Source organism: Schistocerca americana, chromosome 7, assembly GCF_021461395.2.
Source record: "Schistocerca americana isolate TAMUIC-IGC-003095 chromosome 7, iqSchAmer2.1, whole genome shotgun sequence".
Lineage (NCBI taxonomy): Eukaryota > Metazoa > Arthropoda > Insecta > Orthoptera > Acrididae > Schistocerca > Schistocerca americana.
Window position 1 is genome coordinate 33,954,654 of NC_060125.1, and position 22,188 is coordinate 33,976,841.

General features: G+C 43.3%; 1 protein-coding gene across 1 annotated transcript in view; it reads right to left on the reverse strand.

Moving 5' to 3' along the window:
- The window catches only part of LOC124622466, a 40,426-nt gene extending 18,603 nt beyond the window's left edge, over window positions 1–21,823 (reverse strand). The window contains exon 1 of the mRNA XM_047148170.1: window positions 21,794–21,823. Within this exon, the coding sequence (XP_047004126.1) occupies window positions 21,794–21,805 (12 nt within the window). The 5' untranslated portion in view covers window positions 21,806–21,823. The remainder of the gene's footprint in view (window positions 1–21,793) is intronic.
- Window positions 21,824–22,188: the final 365 nt, after the last annotated feature.

Here is a 22,188-nt window from a genome sequence, read left to right on the forward strand (position 1 = left end):
TAACAGATATAACCGTAATTAAGCGTGTAAGGCGAAGGTAGCCACTGCCTCAGAATTTGCACGCAGGTTGCAGGCTGAGCTGTCTATTTGTAGCATCGTACCCAGGGTCGATCGTGGTCCTCCGGTTTGGAGCAGAGTGGAAGATCTAAACCAGAGGCTCAGACGACTCTGTGGCAGTATCGGATGCAAATTTCACGACCTCCGCTATCGGGTGCAGAATTTTAAGGTTCCCATTAATAGGTCAGGCGTGCACTAAAGTGCGCATCATTTACGACGGCGGGCAAGTTTAGGTTCTTTCTGCGCATCTGACGTCACAAAACACAGTCAGCCGATGAACAGAGAACGACGTTGCCAGAACTCGACTGCAGTGCAGAGCACGGATGAGTGTCTTAAGTTTTAGAAACGTTCAGTCATAAATAAAGTAATCGAACAAAAGCAAAGTCTTGATAGCAGACTTTTTTTATAGAAAGTTTGGAAAAAGCATTCTTTATACCAACTGCTTCATATTATATTAATTAATTAAGCCAAACAAGCAATAAGCCTCCTAATTCAGGTGATAGCAAGGAAAGGTGTTTGTATCATTCTCACGAACCGCTTTTTTGCAATAAAGAAAAGCGGTAATACCAACAGTGTTTGTCGGTATTTTGCTTGATATTTTAGAGTACTCCAGGACTTTTGTTAAACGGAATGCGGGGAGCACGTCTCTTAGCAGCGAAAGGGTTAGTGCGGCCGTGGTGGCTTTACTTCATAAACTGCGCGCTCCCGCCTAAACGTAAGTTGGCGCTGCTTCTCTTGGCGTGTACGTCGTTTGCAACTGGCAACGCAGCAATCTCCCGCATCTGGGCGGGCATGCGCAAGCCGCCAAGATAAAAGAATTGAACTATAAATGCAGGATGCGGCTACTACAGTAGTGGAGTACGTGTGGTGTGCACACGGAGCTGTTTCAGGTTAGAGAACTCCTCCCTTGGGAGCAAAGATGATTTGCATGTCAAATCAACCACAGCAACCACGGAGATTCTTGGTCCTCGCAGATCAGAGATAGAAAGATTAATATGATTTTAGTAAACTGCAGGAGCATCCCAGGAAAGGTCCAAGAATTAGTATCGCTTACTGAAGGTGGCATTGCACAGTTAGTATTGGGAACAGAAAGCTGGTTGAAACCAGACATCAGTGACAATGAAATCCTAAGTTCAGACTGGAATGTTTATCCTAGGGATAGGTTAGTCGCCAATGGTGGCAGCGTGCATATTGCAGTAAAAAATTCGATAATATCTAGTGAGGTTACCACGGACTCCGAATGTGAATTAATCTGGGTGAAATTGAGTATCAAATAACGGTCAACAATGGTTATCCAATGCTTTCATAGACCACCTGGGTCAGGATCTGTAGTTGTAGAATGCTTCGGACAGAACTTGCACAATATCATTAGTAATTTTTCTGATTGTGCCGCTGTAATAGGGGGTGACTTCAACTTGCCAGGTATAGATTGGAAGTGTTATGCCATCAAAAGTGGTGCCAGAGACAGAGAATCATGAGCCATTGTCCTGGATGTCTTGCCCTAAAATTACTTTGAGTAGATAGTTAGAGAACCAACTCGAGAGGATAACGTTTTAGACCTCCTGGCAACAAACATACCTGAACTTATAAAATCAGTTAACGCAGAGAAAGGTATCAGTAATCACAAGGCTGTGACAGAATCTATGATGACGGGTCCTACAAGGAATGTTAAGAAAGGTAGGAAGACATATTTGCTCAGCAAGGGTGACAGGATATAAATTTCAGAATATCTCAGCAGTTAGTATCAAATATTCGGTGATGAGGACAAAGATGTGGAGAACAAATGGAAAAAATTCAAAGGCATCGTTCAATATGCCCTACACAAGTATGTTATGAGTAATGTTTTAAGAGATGGAAAAGATCCACCATGGTGTAATAGTCATGTTAGAAAAGCACTACATAAACAAAGAGCACTTCAACTCAGATTCAAGAGAAGTAAAAACCTAGGTGACAAACAAAAGCTGAACAAAGCAAAAATGAGTGTAAGGAGAGCAATGAGAGAAGCGTTCAATGATTTTGAAAGTAAGACATTGTCAACAAATCTGAGAAAAAACCCTAAGAGAGGCTGTGTCGCCTGGCCACCAAGAGCTGTTGCACAATGATTTGAATCACGGATCCAGTTATATGGCTCCCTCCGTGTATAGCAATTTTACGACTATGACGTGTGGGGCCTGAAGATGGCATCAATGTAATGCCGAAACTGATAGCACATAGAATTTCATAAAATAAAATAAATTTCTACAATACATACGGCTGTTGGTAAATTATCGCATCAGGAAGTTCATGCCAGCGTCCATAATGGATCAACGAAGACTACGAGATTTTGGTTGTATGTAAAATCAGTAAGTGGGTCAAAATCATTTATTCATTCTCTTGGTGACCACACTGGCACCAAAATGGAAGATAACAAAGAGAAGGCCAAAATACTGAATTCGGTCTTCTGAAGTTGCTTCACCGTGGACTTTCAACCATCGTACGAACATCGAAGTGGCAGATATTGAGATAACTGATCACGGAACTGAAAAGCAGCTACAATAGCTTAATAGTGGAAAGGTTTGAGACCCAGATGAGATACCTATAAGATTCTATAAAGATTATGCAAAAGAACTTGCTCCCCTTCTAGCAGTAATTTATTGCAGATCGCTTGAGCAATGAAAAATACCTAACAACTGGAAAAAAGGCAGGTCATTCCCGTTTTTAAGAAAGGCCGTAAGACAGATCCAGACAGTTACAGACGTATATCATTGATTTCAATCTGTTGTAGAATTATGGAACATGTTTTATGCTCAAGAATTATGACATTTTTGGAAAATGAACATCTCCTTTATAAAAATCAACATGGATTCCACAAATAGGAATCCTGTGAAACTCAGCCCACTCTATTCCTCCATGAGATCCACAGCACAGTGGACAATGGTGCTCAGGTTGACGCCGTGTTCCTTGATTTCAGTAAGGCATTTGACACCGTCCCTCATTGCCATTTAATGAAAAAAATATGTGGTTACGGAGTATCACAGCAGACCTGCAATTGGATTCAAGACATTCTTGCAGACAGAACTCAACATGTTGCTCTTAATGGAACTAAATCGACAGGTGTAAAGGTAATATTCGGAGTACCACAGGGAAGTGTGATAGGACCGTTGCTGTTAACAATATACATAAATGATTTAGAAGAAAGCATCGGATGCTCTTTAAGGCTATTCGCAGATGACACAGTTGTCTATACCAAAGTAGCAACATCAGAAGATAATAAGAATTTGCAGAACAACCTGTAGAGAATTGATGAATGGAACAGACTCTGGCAGTTGACCCTGAACATAAATAAATGTAACATATTGCGCATACATAGAAAAAGAAATCCACTACTGTACAGCTACACTATTGATGACAAACATATTGAGACAGTGTCTGCCATAAAATATCCAAGTGTAACTATCCAGAGTGACCTTAAGTGGAATGACCATATAAAACAGATACTGGGAAAAGCAGACACAAGACTCAGATTCATCGGAAGAATCTTAAGGAAATATAACTCATTCACAAAAGAAGTGGCTTATAAGGCACTTGTTCATCTGATTCTTGAGTATTGTTCATCTATCTGGGATCCCTATCAGGTAGAACTGGTAGAGAAGATAAAGAAGATCCAACAAAGAGCAGCACATTTCATCACGGGATCTTTTAGCTGGCGAGAGAGCATTACAGAGATGTTATACAAACTCCACTGGTAGATGTTACAACAGAGGCATTGTGCATCACGGAGAGATTTCCTATTGAAATTTCAGGACAGCACTTTTCAGGAGGAGTCCGACAACATATTACTTCGCCCCGACATACATCCCGTGTATTAACCACGAGGAGAAAATTCAAGAAATTAGAGCCAATACAGAGACTTACCGACAATCAATCTTCCCACACACTATTCAGGAGTGGAACAGGGTTGCAGGGTCAAAAAGTGGTAGTGAAAGTACCCTCCACCACACATCATTAGGTGGCTTGCAGAGTATGATGTAGATGTAGATGAAAGGGTGAAATGCTTAACTCAATTTTCAAATGTTCCTTTACAAAGGAAAACCCAGGAGAATTGCTCCAATTTAATCCTCAAACCACTGGAAAGATGAATTAAATAAGTGTTAGTGTCAATGGTACTGAGAAACAGCTGAAATTGTTAAAACTAAACAAAGCTCCAGGGCCCAATGGAGTTCCTGTCAGATTCTCTGCTGAATTTGCAGCCAAGTTATCCCCTCTCCTCACTACAATCTATCGTAGATCCTCGAACAAAAAGCCGTGCCGAATTTTTGAAAAAATGGCACAGGTCACACTCATCTACAAGAAGCGTTGTAGAAGTGATGCACGGTTTTTTAAAAAATTGATCATGTGAAAATCCCAATTTGCACTTTTCTCACATGTCATACTGAAAGCTTTGGATCAAGGCAACCAGGTAGACGCAGTGTTTCTCGATTTCCAAAAAGCATTTGTCTTAGTACTGCAATGTCAAAAGTTTGATCATATGGGTATCAAATGAAATTTGTGACTGGGTTGAGGACTTTTTGGTAGGGAGAGTGCAGCCTGTTATCTCGGATGGAGAGCCATCATCAGATGTAGAAGTAACTTTGGCTGTGCACCAGGGACCATTGCTGTTCATGTTGTATATTAATGACTTGTAGGCAATATGAATAGTAAAACCAGTCTTTTTGCAGATGATTCAGCTATCTATAATGAAGTACTAATTGAGAGAAACCGCATAAATATTCAGTCAGATCTTGATAAGATTTCAACATGATGCAGAGTATGGCAACTGGCTCTAAATGTTCAGAAATGTAAAATTTTGCACTTCACAAAATGAAAAAAATGTAGTAACCTATGACCAAAATACCAATGAGTCACTGCTGGAATCAGCCATCTCTACAACCAGGTGCTTGTATATGCTTTGTAGGTACATGAAATGGAATAATCACATAGGTTCAGTCATGGATAAAGCACGTAGTAGACTTCAGTTTATTGGTAGAATCTAGGGAAGTGCTATCAGTTTACAACAGAGATTGTTTACAAATCACTCGTGTGACCTATCCTAAAATATTGCTCCAGTGGGTAGGAGCCGTACCAGATAGGACTGACAGGGGATATTAATGTATACAGAGAAGGGGAACACTAATGGTCACAGGTTTTTTTAATCTGTGGGAGACTGTCACAAAGATACTGAAGGAACTGAACCAGAAGACTCTTGGAGATAAATGTAAACTATCCCAACAAACTCTGTTAATGATCCCTCAAGAGCTGGCTTTAGATAATTACTCTAGGAATGTACTACAACTCCCTACGTATTGCTCACAGAGGTGGCGCGATGGTACGATTAGAATAATTACTGCACACACAGAGGCATTTAAACAATCATTCTTCCCATGCTCCATACACGAATGTCACAGGAAGAAACCCCAGTAACTGGTAAAACGGGACATACTCTCCGCCGTGTAGCTCACCGTGGTTTGCAGAGTATAGATGCAGATGTAGATGTAGATGAGTCTGTCAATTCAGTATCCGCAGTATATCTGTGACACTCTCTCACGGGTCAGACAAGCCTGTGATCATTTGGGCTGCCTTTCTTTCTATCCTCTGAATATTCCCTATCAGTCTTGTCTGGTATGGGTCTCACACACCTGAGCATTATTCTAGAATGGATTGCAGAAGTGTTTTGCAAGCAATCTCTTTTGTGCACTCATTCTATTTTCTTAGTGTTCTACCAATGAACCAAAGTCTGCCACCTGTTTACCTATGGCAGAGGCTACAAAACAGTTCAGTTCAATTTCCCTACAAATTCTTACATCCAGAGATTTGTATGAGTTGCCTAGTTTGATGCAGCTGTCTGCCTCTTCATCTCTGAATAACCACTCAGCCTACACTTGTTTGAATGTCTTTCCTTCTTTCCTGTAATTAAGTTCTGGTCTGCCTCTAAAATATGTAGTCTTACTAACATTCCCTGCCCAAATGACATCAGGCAAACATTCATAATTTTATACTTCACAGCATTTACGTTAGCTTCATCTCAATACATTTGGCAGTGGCCTTGCCATAGTGGTAACATCTGTTCCCACCAGATTACCGAAGTTAAGCACTGTCGGGCCGGGCTAGCACTCGGACAGGTCACCATCCGATCTGCCGACCGCTGTCGGCAAACGGGGTGCCCTCGGCCCTCGCGAGGCAAACTGAGGAGCTACTCAATCGAGAAGTGGCAGCTCCGGTCTCTTAAACGTACGTACGGCCGGGAGAGCAGTGTGCTGACCACGTCCCCCTCTGTATCCGGTGACACCTGTGGGCTGAGGACGGCACGGCAGCCGGTCGGTACCGTTGTGCCTTCACGGCCTGTTCGGGCGTAGTTTAGTTTAGTTTCTTTTCGATACATTTACTCAAATGTTTTCTCATTCTCCATTTCGTGTGGAGTTTACAATACTGACAGTGTGGTATCATCTTTCTCATCTGATGCAACACCAGGCACCACGATTTTTTAGCTGACAGTCAGCAAAGGTGAGAACACGGCAGCTGTATAGTCAATAAAAAAAAGGTGACGGCTCTGTAACTGTACCGTGTAATTTATATTAAGAAAATGTTCAGTTATTGCCTATTGCCAGTAGAATTATTTTCCACCTGTTCATCATAGGAAATGATTTGTGAATGTATAATGTAGATTCATAGTGAGTAGTGAGAGGAATTATCACAATTATCACAATTCACAATATCACATTATCTGTAGTGAGAGGAATTATCCACAATTTAAAAAAATTTGCAACTGGGTATTTTTATTTATTTTGCACAGAGTTTGGGAAGTTAGATGGAAAAGAAGCATTAAAGACCCATTTAGCCCAAATGGAAGATTGCAATTAGAAACTCAGAGAATGTAATAAGCCTTTTATTACAGCAATGAGTGGTAGTTGTCTTTGACTTAAAAATAAGAACAAATTATTTTACTAAATCCAAGAAAACTGATCTACTAATAGTTTTCTACACTGAGGTGGGTAAACAAAAGAAGGAAGTATTACAACAAAACTATTATATTATTGCGATGAAATGGAGATTTATTATGGTGTACAGAGTTTCCTCATATTCCTTCAAAGTCCGCTCCATATAGCAGGCACCAGTAACTGAAAAGTATTTTGAACTTCAGTCCAAGTAAAGCATTATAATCAAATATACTTCCCTTCACCACCAAATTAATTACTCCTCAATGCCGCAGATTGTGCTGTATCGAGCTACTCCTTCCTTTAGCCATATTGTGCCAGGGAGTTATTTTCCCCCCAATTTATTTATTTATTTATTATCATCCCAATGATCACACTTGTGATATAGGATTTGTCAGGATACATTTCAACAACTATATAATATCTTAACAAAATGTTTTTCTATGCTGAATTCATATGAATCTATCTTATGTTTAATACAATATACAACTAATAAGTGTTTTTATAACATAATTTCTTATGTGCTTAACAGACCTATTCCTTGATGTTGTGATTTCATTTGTCACATTTATGATATCATATATTCTTATACAGTTGAGCAGAGCTATTCACTTATCCTGTAGTGACATTTGTCAAGCATGTGGTTCTTTATATTCTAATACAGTTGAGCCTAGAAATTCACTTACACTGTATCAACATTTGTCAAGCATGTGACTCTTTATAACAGTTTTAAATTTATCTTCATTTTCCAGCTCTTTGATATGTTTTGGTAGTGCATTAAAAAAGTTTGATGCCTTGATTACAAACATGTTTCTGACTTCGGGTCCTTGTTACAGCTTGTAAGGGGAGATCTTTACATTGCTGTGTATCGTAATTATGATAGTCTGTATTGGTTTTAATTTTGTCCTGATTTCTTTTGATCATCAACAGAAATTTCAGAATGTATAATTATGGAATTGTTAAAATGCTTTAAAAAGGGGCCTACAATGTGTTTGAGGTGGGCTCTGGCTCATTATCCGAATAGCGCATTTTTGCAATTTGAAAGTCTCATTTAGACGACAATTTATTTTTTCCCAGAATACTATCCCATAGGACACAATGGACTGAAAATAGCCAAAATATACTAATCTGGTACAGTCATTACTACAAACTCTTGAAATTATTCTACGTACAAAACATGCTGAATTTAGTTTTAGTGCTAAGCTCACCAAATGGTCCTTCCAGTTTATCTTCTCATCACTGTGCATACCGAGGAATTTTGCACACTGTACTCAAGTTGTTTGTCCTCCATGGTGGCATTTAGGTCATCATGTTCACTTATTTTTCCATATTGCACATAATTAGTTTTTTTTTTTTTTCATTCACTGTTAGCTTGTTTGCACTAAACCATTTTTGTATATCTTGTAAGACATGGTCCACAGCACTGTGCAATGACTGCTTCATATCACTAACTATTAAACGTATAATCAGCAAATAACACGATTCTAGCTTTTCTCTCTGACACCCGGATATCACTAATGTAAATGAGGAATAGCAAAGGGCCTAATACACTTCCTTGGGGTACTCCTACAGTGACCTCCCTTGGACCTGACCTTAGTTTAATTTTTTGGTTAATATTTGGTGCTGTAATTTCAACTACCTGCCTCCTCTTTTCCAGATACGACTCAAACCACTTTTTTACCGGTCCTCTAATACCTATAGCTTCACGTTTTTCCAAAAGTATGCTGTGGTCAACAGTGTCAAAGGTTTTTGACAGATCTAGATTTAATCCAACTACACTTTTTCCCTCTCTCAATTTACTGATTATTTCTTTTGTGTATTCCAGTACAGCTGTTTTGGTACTTCTCCCAGCTTGAAAACTGTGCTGATTACTGTTTACCAGATTGTGGATATTAAGATTAAGGTTTTACAGATACAAATGAAATATAGAGTCACACATTGAGAAAGTTGGGAGAAGTGAGACAGGTCTGTAGTTTTCTATTTTAAGCTTAATTCTCTTTTTCAACAGGGGGACGACTTTAGAAATTTTCAGTTTCTGTGGAAACACTCCCTCAGCCATTGACACGTTTGCTACGTGCACCAATGGTTTCACTATTTGATTAGCTGTTTTCTTTGCTATTATTATTGACACCTCAACTACTCCAGCTGACATCTTGGACTTGAGACTTTTAATCATTTTTAAAACTTCCTTTTCATATGTTGGGACTGCCATCATACTGCTGGGTGCCTTGGGTGCTGCTCTCCTCATCTGCTCCCCAAAATTCCTGCTTAATGTCTGGGGTGTATTTAAAAAGTAATTATTTATATAACTGGGCATGGCATATTTATCTAACATTTTATTCTCCTCATCTTTTAGAATAATTTCCTTATCTTTGATAGGTACCCCAGTTTCTTTTCTCACAATTTCCCATGCTATTTTAGTTTTATTTCTGGACTGTTTTATTTCCATGTCATTACTTATTAACTTTGCATTTGCAATTACTCTGCAGTATATTTTCCTATACGTTTTGACATATTCTATAAAATCAGTATCTGCACACTCCCTCAACTCTGAATTGAGTTTTTTCATTTTTTCACATGATTTATTAATGCCAAGAGTCATCCGAGAACCTGACTTTATGTGTCCATTAGACTTGATTCTGGTCAGTTTCTTTGGGAAACACATATCAAAGTTCATCAGATAATTCGATGAAAATACACTATATGCCTCATCTGTACTTGTTTGTTTCATAACATCTAACCAGTTTTTCTTTTCTAAGATACTTATGAACAGATGACAGCTGTCCACAGAGAAGTTTCTTTTGTAAATATTATTTATACCTTTACCGTCGTTTGACCTTAAAGGGATTTCAATGGTGAGAGCATTGTCGTCAGACAATCCTAAATCTATGTTACCTCTATTTCACAGAGTACCTCTTTGTCAGTTACTCATCTAACCTTCAGCTTTCTTCTGTAGCACCATATTTCAAAAGGATCTGTTTTACTGTTGTCTGAATTGCTTATCAATCACGTTCCAATTACATACAAGTGTAGACTCCACACAAGTGCCTTCAGGAAAGGTCTCCTAACATAAACGTAAACACCGCTCACGGATTAGGCCTCAGGCCTGTTCTGGCTGGCCAACTGCTGCCTAAAAGGCACTACGAGGAGCGGTCTACGACGGTGGAACGTGTGATCGGCATGCTGACAATTGCTCCAGCCGTTGTAGCCACCAGATGAATCCTGATGATGCTGTTGCTTCTTAATTTGACCTCACAAGGGCTGAGTGAATACCGTACCATATCTCCCTATCTCAAAAGATATCTGAAGAGGTACCAGGAATTGAACCTGCGACCTCCACACTGAAGGCAGCAACATTAATCGTTTGGTTGCAGAGGTGGACTTTCTGACACTTAAGTTTGAATTTGATGTTAACAGAGTCCTCTTTTTCAGAAATGCTTTTCTTGTTATTGATAACCTGCATTTTATACATCCTCTCTAATTCAGCAATTATGTTATTTTGCTACTCAGATAACATAACTCCTCCACTACTTTTAGTGTCCAATTTCCCAATCTAATTCTCTCGCCACAGCCCGTTTTAATTCGACTATATTCTGCTACCCTGTCTTGCTTTTGTCGACGTTCGTCTAATATCCTCCTTTCGAGACATTATCCGTTCTGTTCACCTACTCTTCCGAGCCCTCTCCCGACACTAACAGAAATTACAGAGTCATCAGGAAACCTCAAGCTTTTAATTTCTTCTTCCTGAACTTTAATTCCATTTTCAAATTTATTCCCAGTTTCCTTTACTGCTCGCTCAGTGAACAGACTGAACGACACCTGGTTTAGGCTACAACCCCATCTTCCTCGCTTTGCAGCACTGCTTCCCTTTCGTCGGATCCGCACGTGGCGGGTGTCATGGAATAGCGGGTGCTTAGACAGAGAGCAGATACGATTAGAAGTATGCACAATCGCAGTGGCACTGCTGTTTACGTAAATTCATACAGCATGTCCAAGAGATTCCATTAGACAGAGCCTAATCATTATAAATGATCAAAATACAGAAATGCCACTATAACCTTCACTCATAGACTACTAGTTGGCTCATTGCAGTGTCTTCTTATCCAGTTCAGCAGTGGTGCTACATACGTGTATGACCAGAGATGTGGCTTCAAGACGGCAGCGGATGCGTTCTGCCTGGCACGGTATCGATACTGTACGGCACTGCAACTTTCGTGCCCTTAAACTCTTACATCTGCAGTCTACTTTCTGTACGTGCCATAAATATCCTTTCACTCCCCGTATTTTATGCCAGCTAACTTCAGGGGCAGTATTGCCCTGTGTGTTTCTACATTTCTCTGGAACCCAAACTGACCTTCCTCCAGGCCAGCTTCTACTAGTTTTCCCGTACCTCTGTAAGCATGATGGCGTGTCAATAAATAAGTTGCAAAACAGGCTAGAGGCAATAAAAATCGAAGTAACTTCCTGAAATTTGTTTCACTTTGCTACATATTCACACTGTACATTCAGACACTTATCCCACCTTTTTACAAGCCTTCAATAACTGGCAGCAAAGAAGTCTTCCGAGGGTAAGTTGGGACCATAGGGCAACTGTTCAAAGCATTCCCAATTAAATATCGGTAACAGGTCCCGTATTTGTCTTTCTGTACGAGGGCAGGCACTGTCATCTAGAGGAATCACTACATTTGTGGTGAATGGTGTGTCAAGAGTTCCCACACACTGGTGCAGTATGACACGGCATTCGGTGCCTCACCGTGAGGCCGGAATTTCACCAGTACAGCCCTCACGTGTCCCAAAACGTGGTGAGCAGAATCTTGCAGGCTGATGGAATGGCCTTCAGTGTTTTTATTGTCGAGGAGGTAGAATGCTTCCGTTCCGTGGATGGTCGTTTGGTCTCTGGTTGAAAGTGGTGAATCCAAAACTTGACCCCTGCAACAATTTGTGCCACTAAATCCTCTCCTTCCCTCCTTCCTTCCCCAGAGCATCGAATGAGGTGCTGTTGAGAAAAGCCCATTATATTCATTTTGTGCTCCTCAGTCACCATGCTAGGCAACCACTGTGCACAAACTTTATGAAACTTCAGCTGCTCACCCATTATAGTGTAAGCTGTTTGACACGAACAGCCTACAGCACGTGCTACGTCACTGATCACCACATACCACTCGTTACGAATTATCTGCTCCACACACTGCTTCTCGGTTTCAGTTGCAACCACTGCAGGACAGCAAGCACGCTCCCAATCTCTGACGCTTTGCCTTCCCTTTATAAACTCCTGATCCGAGTGAACGCAGATTTCTGTGATAAACAGTTGTCAACATACACGGGACCCATTTCACGATACACTTCCCCTGTGAACAGCCCTTCCACCCACAAGAAATGCACGACCACATACTATTCTACTCGTGTACACTTCCCTGCAGCCTCTAAATGTGTACACGTGCCACTATCTGCTGGCAAAGTATGTATGCGCGATTTAAACACAGTATAAGGTAAACTGATATTTGTGACTTATTCGTTGACTTGTCCTCACGGTGTCAGTATTTTGCAACAATGGTTTAGTAAACCGTTGGTCCAGTAGAATACACAACCGTAAGTACAGCAACTGCCTTCTCTGGAATTGGAATCGTGACACCCTCCTTGAACTCGGAGAGTATTTTGCCTGTTTCATACACCTTACGAGGTCTGTTCAAATAATTCTAGAACTTTGTCCAAAAAATTTGTCTATGCTTACCTTCTATTTCTACACGCTCTCTTTCGAAATACTCTCCACCACAATTGATAACACCGCTCGCAATGTCGTTTCTACATGTGGAAGCAGTCCTGGTACGCCTCTAGACGGATTACGCAAAACGCTGTTTTAAAATCTTCTTTTACATCGTCTATCATTGCAGATCTTCGTCCTTTCAAAAGGGATTTCAACTTCGAAAATAAAAAAAGTCCACAGAGGCCAGGTGTGGAGAGTACGGAGCATCAGGCAGCACAGTCATTTCATTTTTTGTGCTACAGTCGTGCAGCAACAGGGAGAGATGTGTGGACGCGTTATCGCGAAGCGAGAGCCGTGAACTGTCTCGCCACTTTTCAGGCTGTTTCCTTCTCACATTTTATTGGGCTTCGTAACACGTCCCAATCCTACCATCGGTTAACAGTTTGTCCCTGTGGAACAAATTCGTGATGAAGATGAACTAATCATTCAAAGTCAAAGAAAACTGTCCGCGTCGCTTTGACATTTGATCTGACCTGATGAGCTAGTTTTGGTGTCGGAGAATCCTTCCTGATCCATTGTGAAGATTGAACCTGAGTCTCAGCATCATAACTGTAGACCCACATCTCATCACCCGTTATGATACTCTTAAGGACCATCTCATTCTCATTTGTGCGATGCGAGAGCCCTTCACAGGTTGCATGGCGAAGATCTTTCTGGTCTCAACTCACGAGCTGTGGGACGAATTTGCTGGCAACACATAGCACTCCAATATGCTGTGTCAAGATTTCATGACACGGTCCAATTGAAATGTTACATTCTTCTGAAATCTCTCGGACAGTCAGTCTGTGACTGGATCGCACAATTTTGTCGATGTTACCGACACGAGTGTCGGTGGTAGACGTCGGAGGGTGTCCCGAATGAGGGTCATCTCTAACTTCTGTCCAGCCATTTTTAAACTGTGTCAGCCATTTGTAACACAGAGTACGACTTAATCACTCATCATCGTAGGCTTCCTGCATCGTTTGGAGTGTCTCTGCAGATTTTCTTGAGTTTCGTGCACAATTTAATGCAGATGCATTGCTCCTCTAGCTCTTCCATCTCGAAATTCACAAACTGTGCAACACAACATTCTACTAAATGCAGCACTCAACAATAACTAACAGAAATACAACAATGAAACACATTAAACATAAGCATACGCAGATGCCAACCACATTTCACTCTAAATTACAAATGTTCTGGAATATTTTGAACAGACCTTGTACACACACAATGGAATAGTTCTGTCATGGCTGACTCTCCCAAGGATCTCAATAATTCTGAGGGAATGTCATTTTCTCTAGGGGCCTTATTTCAACCTTCAGTGCTCCAACAAATGCTTCTCGCACAATAAGATCCCCCGTCTCATTTTCATTTACGTCATCATCCCTTTGCTTTCAAGTTGATTTCCATTGTAAAGTCCTTCTACACACTCCTTCCACCGTTCAGCTTTCTATTCTTTGCGTAGTACTGGCGAGCCACTTGAGCTCTTTATATTTGTACAGCTGTTTCTCTTTTCTCCGAAAGTCATTTTAATGCTCCTCTACATGGCATCTATCTTTCCCCACAGTAATGCGTGCTCCTGTAGCCTTGCATTCATCCATTAGCCATTCCTGCTTAGCAATTTTGCACTTTCTGTACAACTGACACACACACACACACACACACACACACACACACACACACACACACACACACACACACACACACTAAGAACCACAAGGGCCTCAAGCAAACCATCATCAAACCGAATATCAGAGAAGCCAGTGAGATAGCTTTTCGTGACTGTTCATACATACAATGTGGATCTAGAGCACAGACAAACGTGACACAGCCTAAGATTGATGGATGTCAGAAGCATAAATAAATGCTACAGTCTCAATCAATGATGATACGCTTTGGCCTCTTATGGTTCTCAGTGGCTCATATAATTTATGGTTGTATAATTTTATCAAGCAGTGTAATATAATTAACACAAATTTCCTTATGTCTCTCAGTAATTCACATACATTTGTAAATTGATTAAACATGTCCTATTTTTTATGTGTAATTTATGCAGTATACTCCTGATTACATGTTCACATGCAAAATTAAATAATTAAATACAAGTACATTCTAAATTATTGAAAATTAGATAAAAATTTAAGAATTTTTTAAATTAAGGAACTTAGTACTGTAGAACAGTACAGGTCATTGTCCTAGGAAGTATTATTATTGATGCTGAAATTTATTGACTGCACGGTACTATGAAATATCAAAAATCAGGTTGTTCTGCAAAATAAAATTTCGTCACAAACACTGACTGTCTATCCTAGCATTTACCCCATCATAAGGCACTACTATTTAACACGATTTGGCAGATTTTGTTTTTATTTTAAATTTGAGGCCAGATACCCTTCCTGGTGCCACAGTCACCAGTTAACGTCAGGGAGGAGAGCTGTGGCTGCCACACGACTATGGAACGTGTAAACTTTGTCCTTTGTGTAACCGTATATTACAGATATTTGTACCGAGTGGAGATTGGGGACCAGCCCAGCATTTCCCTACACGAGTGCAGGAAACCGCCTAAAAGCCACACTCGGGCTGACCGAAGTACCAGACCACCGGTTCCCAACCCCTCACGGGACTCGCCACTCTTCGTCGGGTCCGTGCTCGGCTACCGTGAGGCCGCTGCGTTTGCAGCACGGTTTCCCTTCGGTGCTGCACGTATATCCTCACACTGTTCTATTTCTTCTCCCTCGGGGAACGTGTCCGGAATGTTTCTGGAAAGGTGTTTTGCATTTTCAGTGGCCAATATCAGAACAGTCTCTGCACTGTTTTTCATTTCTTTTTTCTTTCCTTGTTCCCCTTCTCCTATCCTTCCTCCGTTTCGGCGTTCGAGGTCCTCCTTTTTTCTTCTTCCTCCCCTCGTAGAGGCCGGGCCTGAGGAGAGATGATTGCCCGAGCTGCTAGCTTCTCAAATTGCCAATTGGAACGTCTGTTAGGTATTCGTGAGGTGCAATCTGAAGTGTGAACAATCGTCTGAGGCAAGTGTGTCCCCTTCTGACGTGTGCCCCCCAGTAGTAAGGAGCACGCCGTCGGAGATGCCGAAAATCATTGGGGATTTTCTCGCAACGAGCCAATCGTCTTCACCTTCAACGTCTACAAAACATAAACGGAATGAGGCCAATGATTCAAAAGACCCTCCCAGCTGCACCACGGTTCCACGTGGTTTCACATATTGAAGACGGTCAGTCACTACGCTAAATCCGTATATTACCTGGAAAGGTGTCGATGCAACTGCTGGCCCTGTGAACTCCTGCTCTCATTTACACAATGTCACTTTGCTTTCAAAGGCTACTTCTGACTCGCAGGCGCGACACTATTCGCAGCTCTGCTCCTTCGCGGCTATCCCGTCGGTGTCGAGGCCCGCCGAATGCGGAATTCTTCCTGCGGTGTTATTTACACTACACCGCTCGACGGTCTGACTGAGGCAGAAATCCGAACATACCTCTCCGATCGGAGTGCCATCGCAGTCTATCGTGTGATGAAAAAGGTAGATGCCTCCTCAGTGCCCGCACGCACTCTGTTTCTCACTTTTGACAGAGTGGTTCTTCCGTCAAAGATCAAAGCAGGTGATGAAGTTATCACAGTCAGACTGTATATTCCAAACCCGACGCACTGCTACCGGTGTCACCGTTACGACCACACCTGAGAGTCCTGTCGACTCCCGGCCAGATGTGTAACCTGCGGTAGTGACGCTCACGAGGGCGAGTGCCCACCTCCTTCTCCCTGCTGCAGCGACAGCGCTGACGACCGTGCCAAATCCTCCTGCGATTATCCCGCGTATCTCGACGAGTCGGCTGTCCGGGAGGTATGAGTGAAGGAAAAACTGCATTACCCGGCTGCTCGTAAGTTGTCGGCTACTCGTAAACCCCACGTCCTACCGCCTGGCACCTACAGTATCGTTCTCGCTCTACGGAGGAACCGGCCGTGCAGACGTCCAACTTAATATTTAGCACCGCGATTGTGAAATTGCTCGGTGTCCCTGTAGCGTCCCCGTCTCCTCCTCCAGCTGTGCGACAAACTTTCGCCTCCCAGGGTTAAGCCACCTGCTACACAACCGGCAGGCATAAAGGACAGAAGGAACACTCCTACAAAGACTTTGTACATCCCTCCAGCCAGCCGACATCAGAGTCTTCCTCTGCCAACCGGAAAGGCTCCGAGAAGTGGAACGGAGGCGGCCGGTCTCCCCTGTGACGCTGTCGCCACGTGATACCCTCACCTGGCCGAACTCTGTGTCGCCGGTGTGCACTCTCGGCTGTTTTTCTGCCCTGGAATACGCAGGCCGACAGACGGAGAATGCCGACACTCCTGTAGACTTCACGGAGTGGGATGTTCCCGCTTCCGTGTCCCGTAGTGACAGGTATACGTAGGCCGGCACTTGGCAGCCGCCGAGGTGACACCCCTCCGTGTTTTCCTCGTCGTGACTCTCCTCCGGTGGAACGTTTGCGTTCTTCGATCCGACGACGACAATTTATGGGTGGTCTTAGAATCACAGTGTCCACTCGTCCTCTGCCTCCGGGAAAACAATATTGCATCCTCACGACCACTTTGAGCTCTCGCATTTCTTTCCAGTCTGTTTTGACCTCCTCCCCCTCGTGGAAGAGCCTTGTAGCTCGTACGGGATGATGTTTACAGTCGATCCACCTCTCCGATTACCCATCTCCGAGCTGTTGCAGTTTGCCTTTTCTTTCCTCACTTGACCTTTTCCTTCTGTACCATTTATGTCCCTCCGTCATTTGATATCGCCGGGGCAGACTTTCTAGAGTTTATTGGGCAGCTACCTCACCCCATTCTGCTGCTCAGTGACTTTAATGTGCATCAGCCCCTTTGGGGTTCTACCAGAATGTGTCGGAGAGGTGACCTCTCGGCTGACCTTCTCAATCAAATTAACCTCCTCTGCCTTAATGTAGGAGCACCCATGTTCCTTTCAGACTTCACGCACACCTATTCCCATTTGGAGCTATCCTTCTGCACTGACTAGCTCGCCCACTGTCTGAGGCGTACGTTCTCTGACACGTAATCGAGTGACCGTTTTTCCCGTGTAATATGCATTTGCTGACTCCTATCCCATCTACGTGCACACCCAAATGGCAGCTTACTAAGTCTGACTGGAGGCTCTACTCCTCTCTGGTGACCTTCGACAAACATTGTGCTGACCAGGTAGAGTATCTTACAGATGTTATCATTACTGTGACACAACATTCCATTCCTTACACTTTCTCTTCACCACGCTGCGGCCCCCGGTCCCTCGGTGGACCGAGGCGTGCCGCGACGTAATTTGTGTGTGGACACGTGCTCTCTGCATTTTTAACCGTAATCCTACAATGACAAACTGCATTCATTGTAAACAGTTGTGTGCACAGTGTCATCACCTTCTTCAGGACAGCAAACAATCTAGTTCGGTTTCATTCATTAGCTCTTTTAACATTCCATCCCTCGCCCACCATGTGGGCCAATCTCTGACAGATCTCTGGGATTTTCGGTCCTGACAGTAGCAGACAATGTCACAGTGGACCCTACTGCTATCTCCGACACCTTGGGCTGCCATTTTCCTGCCTTCTCATCCGTCGGAAATGAGTGGAGGAGGCTCGGGCAGGGCAAGCACTTTCTGCTTAACATGTACGACTGCATCTGGGCAGAGGGCACATTTCCCACAACGGCTCTCGATCTTCCACCATAATCGAGTCCGTCAACACGAGGTGGCGAAGATGAGGTAGCCGAGGAGGTGGAAACGTGGGTTCAACTATGCCAAGACTGCTCGGTAGCTACAACAGGAAAACACAATTAATTAGCAGGAGTACAAAATAAGAAAGAAGTTATTACTTAACTTTGCTGCAGTCCACGATCAGTTGGTCATCAATTATAGAAGGTGCGACTAGACTAAGCGTCTGTAGAATGACATAATATACATGTCAAAAATCGTGCAGTGATGACTTAATGTCTTGTAATCTCAAATGTCGAATCCGGTGAATTTGAAGACTAACTTGGAATGAAGCAACAAAGACTCGATGGCAGCAATACTGAGCTGCAGATGATGACTAACGTCGGCACTGGCTGACCACTGAGCGCGGCTACGAACTGTGGACTGGCACAACTGCATTACTGTCCTGCTGCACACGAAATGGCCCAGCAGTGCCTCGTGGCAAGCGTAAGTACTGTGACTGGCTGTGTACTCTTTGGCTAACACAGCCATTCTTCTGTTCCATTTATTGAGAGAATCACATCCGGCGGATCGGTGTCTCAGGCGGTGGTGTGGTCGTATGACTGATGACATCACATCCCCGATTCTGGCATGAAGCCACTGTCATACCCATATCTAAGGCCAGTAAGGACAAACACCTCCCTTCTAGCTACTGCCCCATTTCTCTCACCAGCTGTGTTTGCAAGGTGACGGAACATATGATTCTCGCAATTTACTAAACATTGCACACTGTGGATTTAGTTGCTGTCGACCATCTCTTCATTTTGTCCACCCGTCTCACGAACGGTTTGCTGCGGAACTCCCAGATTGTGGCCATGTTTTTCGATTTGGAGAAAGCCTACGACCACTGCTGGAGGACCGGTATCCTCTGTCCTCTCTACAGGTGGGGCTTCGGTAGCCGCATATCCCATTTTCTTCAGGAATTTTTAAAAGACCGAGTTTTCAAAGTACGTGAGGGTTCTGCCTTGTCAGACACCTTTATCCGGGAAAACAGTGTGCCTCAAGGTTCCATCCCAAGTGTCGTCCTCTTCGCTATCGCCATTAGTCCCATAATGGCCTGACTCCCACTGGACATCTTTGGCTCCCTTTTTTTCGACGATTTTGCATCTATTCCAGTTCTCCACTGACTCGGCTCATCGAGCAGCATCTTCAGCGATGTCTCGATCGTCTCTACTTGTAGAGCATGGACAGTGGCTTTTGTTCTTCTGTTGACAAAACTGTTTGTACATATTTCTTGTGGCGCAACCGGTTTCTTCCGCCATCTTTGCACCTCAGACCTGTACCTCTTCAGTTTGTTGAAACTATGAAATTCTTGGGTCTCACGCTCGATAGGAAACTTTCTCGGTCCTCTCACGTGTCTTACCTAACAGCCCACTGTATGCAGTCCCTCAATGTTGTACGTGTCCTCAGTGGTACTTCCTGGGGAGCAGATCGAACCACCCTCCACTGTTTGTACCGGTCCCTTTTCCATTCAAAACTAGACTAGGGGTGTTTCGTTTTTGCATCTGCACATCTGTCCCTCTTATCCTGTTTCAATACTATTCACCACTGTAGTATCTGTTTGGTCACTGGCACCTATTCACTGGACCAGCTGAGAATCTGTATGCTGAAGCTGCCAAACTACCGCTATCCTACTTTCTCCTCAGCAGGTAAGCACACCGTTTGTCTGCCGTGCAGGCCACCCACCCTATGCCTCCTTCTTCAATGACTCCTTTGATCGCCAGCATGGGGCACGTCCCTTTTCTCTGTTACCTCCCGGAGTTCACTTTCGGCTCTTCCTCTGACAGCTTAACTTCACAATACCTGCCACTTTCCTGACGCGTGTGAACCCTTCACCAGCTCGACTTCACGCAGCGGCCCGTGTTCGCCTCAGCCTCCATTCGCTTCCTAAAGTCACTACCTCCAGCCTTGCTCTATCGCCTTCAGTTTCACGACCTTCACACGGAAATTCACAATAGTACCTTTGCATATACTGACAGCTCTCGAACTGACCGTGATGTCAGGGGTGCCTTCGTCATTGGCACCGACATTCTACATTTCTGACACGGGTGCGTACGACCCTGCACCCTGAAACAAAAACAGAAGACCTGGTCATTAATCTGCTGCACAGAGCTGATCCGTGTCTGGTTTCCCTCACTGTCATCCGAGGTAGCACGCTGCAGCTAAGCTGTACGAGAAGCTGCTTCCTCGACAAGACTAATTACACTCTACCGTAATGATAAAAAATTACAGCTGAGAACATGACATCTGTCTTCAGAGTGAGACTCCAGATGAGGAGAGAAGCCAGTATCAAGTAGTATCTGTCCCAGACAGCAACAGGCATCACACAACAGAGCTTGGCACAGGCTCCTCCATCATCTGGGGTCTCAGTCTGAAGTCAGTTTAATGACTGAAACCAATTACTGACACCAGATATAAAACAAATTTGTGATCCCGGTTGCTACTTTTTATTATTCTATTAACCGTGATTGCCGAGTTTGGTCATTGCATCAAAAATTCTCACACTACAGAAATAAGCAAATTGTCAATTGCATCTTAATCAATTTCACCCAAATTTGGAAGACATGCTGCTTGCTGTATCACATTCAGCACTATGGCAGTTAGAACTTCCTAGCTTCCACAGGAGTGGTTATATGGGCACAAAAGGGTTTCCTACCACTGACATGTAGGCTGCCCTGCATGACTGGCATGTCATGTGAGTAGTATCTGCACGACTTGCAGTGGCACAGCTGAGCAAGGTGGGGTGGGGGCACAGGAGAGACTGACGGTGAGAAAGGGAGGAGGAGGAAGCTGAGAGAGAAAAGGGGAGGAAGAGATGGGTAGAGAGAGAGAGTAGGGAAGAGGTGGGAGTAGGGAAGAGGTGGGAGGATGAGGGAGACAGGGAGAGGAAGAAGTGGACACAGTGAGCGAGAGGAGGACGTGTGTGTAATATATGTGTCAAAAGTGTATGTGACCGAAGCCACAGGGAAAAGGCTAGTTAACGATAATACGAGAAATGTAACCTACAATATAATTTTAACAGGTAACTGTAGTCCAAAACTAAATTAAAAAATGAAAAAAAAGAAACATACCATGTATAAACTCTAAGAGTGATCTCAAAGCAAGATGAGAGGTCCCACATTGCTACATTTTGAATCACGTGCACTTTCTGTTTCTCAGAAGCACACGTATCTTTTAACCCGTCCAATCCCTCACTATAAAGTACAGAAAACAGGAATTGTCCATCTGGTTAAAAACAGTACTCGCACAAGTGGGCCCTCATTTATATCTCACACTATAGCTGAAGGTTCAACTTACCGAGTAGTTCATCTTCTGACAGCCGTGAAGCTGCAAAGTTCCTGCAGATCTTACGTAAGATGCGAGCTCTGGTACCGCGCATCATCGTAAGTGTCCGGAGTTGTGGCATCATACCGGCTGTCCGTAAGACCTCTCTGTCCGTCTTCTCACACCTGCAGTGGGCGCACTCGGAGCAGGTGACACCGCAGCAGCTCCTCCCATTCTGTGCCCTGCAGTGTGAGAGGCGCACAATGAGAAACACATAATGATCGAATTCTTATACTTTGACGTAAGTTTCGTGTGTAAAACTACTCTCGTTAACTGTGTAGTCCATTTATAGTGAATTAATCCACAAGATCTTGAAAGCAGCAAATACTGGTGCCCAGGTTGACGTTCCTCGACTTTTGGAAGATGTC